At 33.3% G+C, this 3,789-nt stretch overlaps 1 protein-coding gene across 1 annotated transcript in view; it reads left to right on the top strand.

Annotated features, from left to right (window-relative positions):
- The window catches only part of Hydin (HYDIN, axonemal central pair apparatus protein), a 433,520-nt gene that overhangs the window by 359,306 nt on the left and 70,425 nt on the right, over window positions 1-3,789 (top strand). The window contains exon 68 of the mRNA XM_023709202.1: window positions 3,122-3,282. Coding sequence (XP_023564970.1) covers window positions 3,122-3,282 — 161 coding nt within the window. The remainder of the gene's footprint in view (window positions 1-3,121; window positions 3,283-3,789) is intronic.

Below are 3,789 nucleotides of genomic sequence, written 5' to 3'. Positions count from 1 at the left end.
TGGACAGAATATCCTGTCTGCTTCTTGTACTATGGATAACCACTAAGAAGATAACAATATACAGTATATTGATTATCAAACTGTCCTATTAATCAGCTGTGAAACTGTCCATTCATATTTATTTCTCAATAAAAATTAAATAAATAAATAAAAAGGAAGTCTTGTGCAGTATCGATGGGAGAAATTTTTATGCCCCTATCTTGTACCCTAAGCAACTACTTTAAGGATAACATGTAGTGTGCTATTGTTATCTGCCTATTGTGTTGTTATGAAATTTTTTATCTTTTTTCCATAAAATAAAAATAATGCTATCACTGTTCTTTTAGTGGACTTTTTCCATCAGTTATCCAGGATTTGCTTAGTTGTAATTTTGGTTCCTGGCAGAATCTTATTTTAGCCCACAGAGCATCTCTTTTATTTATTTTTTATTAGTTTCTTTTTAATAACAGAGACAAACATACATTTAACAAGAAATGTACTTGTTAAACTCAATTACCTGTGTGGTTCTACCCAGTCTGTCTCTCTTCCGCCATCCCAAAGATAATGAGTATCTAGAATCTTATCTGGATCCTGCCTTTTGTTTTTTATTTCTGTTTCTTTTTTCATTTAATGCATTCCAAAATGCGTATTTTTAGTTGTAGCTTTTAACTCAGTTTTTTAAAAAGTTCATTGTGTCTGATTCTCCATATTATTGCATTGCTGTACTGTATCCGTTTCACTGTTACATAAAATACCATTATTCTTTGTCTGTCCTTCTTTGAAAATTATTTGGATTCTTTGCTATCATGGACAGTTTCAGTGAACATTAGTGATCATGACATATGCTGCTCGTGTCACATGTTGTTAATTTGTAAGCGCTTATACAGTAATTCTTGAGGCAGAAATGTCCATCATAGGGTATATGAGAATGTTCAGCTTTCCAAAATAATGGCCAAGTGCAACAGAACATACTCTTCTAGTAAAGATATCTTATGTATCTCTATCCTCTCTGACATTTGGCATTGTGAGACATTTTTATCTGTATTATTTAATGAATGGGAAATTGTCTCACTGTGGACCTAACTTGCATTTCCCTAAATACTAATAAGGATAAGCAGGTTTTCTCTTACCTGAGTACCTTCTCATGCCTTTTACCCGCCCTTCCATTATGATACTTGTCCTTTAGATGAGTTATTTTTTGTTTCAAAACTTTGTTTTCTGTACTACCAACTTGTTTTGAACTATCTCATTGCTACTTCTTTCTCAATAAAATTATTAAAATATTTTTGAAAACTTTGATTTTATTTGTATGCACTTTTATGTATATTAGAACAAATTTCTATTAAACAGAGATGGGACAATACCAGATAACTTTAGAATGAACATAGAATGAGAGTAAATCACAGTAATTATTACACAAACAACTATGTAATTTCTGAACTTATTTGCATAATTACCACTGTATACTACTCTATAAAACATGTGCTTAGAACTGTTTCTTAAAAAAAAAAGAAAAAGAAGAAGAAGAAGAACTAAGTTTCTTAGGACTCGTCTAGAAACAAGCAGCTTTATTCACAGTTGTGTAGTAATTCAGATCCCATCTATAATATATTTTTAATAAACTCTTCTATTTTTTGTTGTTGTTGTTTTGTTTGTTGTGGTATTGGAGTTGGCACCAGGAATCAAATTCAGGACCTCGTACTCACCAAGCAGGCTTTGTGCTGCTGAGCTATATCCTCAACTTGTTTGTGTTATTTTTATGCAAATATTCTCACCAAATTTATAGCATTGGTTTGTTTTCTTTGATGAACAAAAACGTTCTTAATTTTAATATAGTCAAATTTATTGACCTCATGTTTTTTACTTATTGTCTTATTTTTAAACTCTTTTATTCCCAGAAAGATATTTACCTCCGTTTTATTAAACTTAAAAGCTTTGTTTTTGATATTTAAGCCTTTACCCCAGGTGGATTACATATACGGTGTGAGGCAAGAATCTAATTTCATATTTTTCATCCAGTTAATGAGTCTTGCCAAATCCCTTATCTACCCTTTCTGGTCCCCAGTGATATTCTACACTCTGGTGATACATACCCAAATAGATATAGATATAGATATAGATATAGGTATAGATATGGTCTGACTGAGATAGAGAGAAATTAAATAAGGAAAGGTAAAGCAAGGTAAGGCAAGATAGGATAACATAGGATATTACTTGGTATAAATTTGCTTGGAATCAGATTACAAAAATAAATTAGGACAGGCCAGGGAGATAGCTCAGTAGAATAAGTGCCCACCTGGCAAGCACAAGATCCTGAGTTCAATTCCCAGTACCACAAAATAAATAAATAAGTAAATCAAGCTAAGAAAAGCTAGAAAGTAAAAAAATTTTTTAAAAATCAGATTAGTTTAGGAATAATTGACATTTCATATTAATTAGTTCTGATTATTCTATAATCTTATGATAACTTTTCAGTTAAGGAAATTTATACCTCTACTTATTATGTGTTCTTTATTTAGTTTCTTTAGGAGTAATAAGGTTCTTCAGGAGTTTTTTGTTTTGTTTTGTTTTACTTGAATAATAATGGGACTTTGTTTTTTTCATTTGTTCTTGCATGAATTTTATTATTTTCTAGAATTTTTCTTTCTACATTTTCATTTGTGTTTTTATAACATTGTTCACAGTATTTTCTTGTCATCTACTTAGATCTGTAGGGCTAGTAGTGATGCCTCCTTTGTTTTCTGAAATTGGTTATTTGTATTGTCTTCTTGTGCTTTTGATCAATCTTACCAAAAGTTTTTAAATCTTTTCAGACAATTTTACAGGCCCTCCCTGGTTTAAATTTGTTTCCTATTTTATTAATATTTATTCCTATCTTCATGATTCCCTTTCTCCTTCCTTCTTTGGAGCCCACCTCACTCATGCTTATTAAGTCCTAATGTTCTCAGACATTTCTTCTTAGCCAGTTTCTTCCTTTTCATTCTGTGAGTCATTGTAAATTTGCTTAATCAGTTATTCCGGAACTTGAGTTTGTGGGTTGATGCTAATTTGTGTGGGTAGAGTTCTGAGTTGTCCCCCCATCACTCTAGCGGGGCAAACGGCTGGCTCAGCATCACTGAGGCCACAGCTGTCTGTGTTACAGGTGATCGAGACAGATCCGGAGCCTGTGCATTCAGTAGTAGAAGAAAACTACCGAGAACTGCGGATTCAGATCAGTGCCAATGTGGATTTTGCTTCATACCAGTGCCAAAAGAACGACGTGTGCTTTAAGGAAACACTGGTTTACCAGACTCGAGTGTTTGAGTGAGTTATAAAACAATCCTCGCATGCCTAAAAAAGTTATTTCCTTTCTTCATCCTCTCATTCATCACACATTTATTCAGTCCCTATAACAGCTTGTTAACTGGTATAGCCGTGATCATATTGGGGTAGCAATCGCCAGACTGTCATTTATGTTCCAATAAAACATTCAGATCTACAGAGCTACTGAAGTTCACATTTGAAATCAAGCTCATAATAAGCCTCCTGTTTTAGCTTCTCCAGTGCTGGGATTACAGGTGTGAGCCACCACGCCCAGACTCAGTCTCTGGCGTTGCATGCGGGACCTGCGCTTGCCAAAGCAGGTGCTCAGTCCACTAGGCTATCTTGCCAGCCCTTCCATGTTTTTATTTTTTTTTCATATTCATTATTTATTTTTATTTTTATTTTTTTTCAAAGTTTTATTGACAAACAGATAGCAATGAGACAGTTTCAAATCAAATCGGAATGACAGTTTCAACAAATAATACACTGCATATATTCTTCTTAGTG

This window comes from Octodon degus, unplaced genomic scaffold (assembly GCF_000260255.1).
Source record: "Octodon degus isolate 3935 unplaced genomic scaffold, OctDeg1.0 scaffold00011, whole genome shotgun sequence".
Classification (NCBI taxonomy): domain Eukaryota; kingdom Metazoa; phylum Chordata; class Mammalia; order Rodentia; family Octodontidae; genus Octodon; species Octodon degus.
Note: the sequence above shows the minus strand (reverse complement) of the source record. Positions and strands in the feature narration are given on the sequence as shown.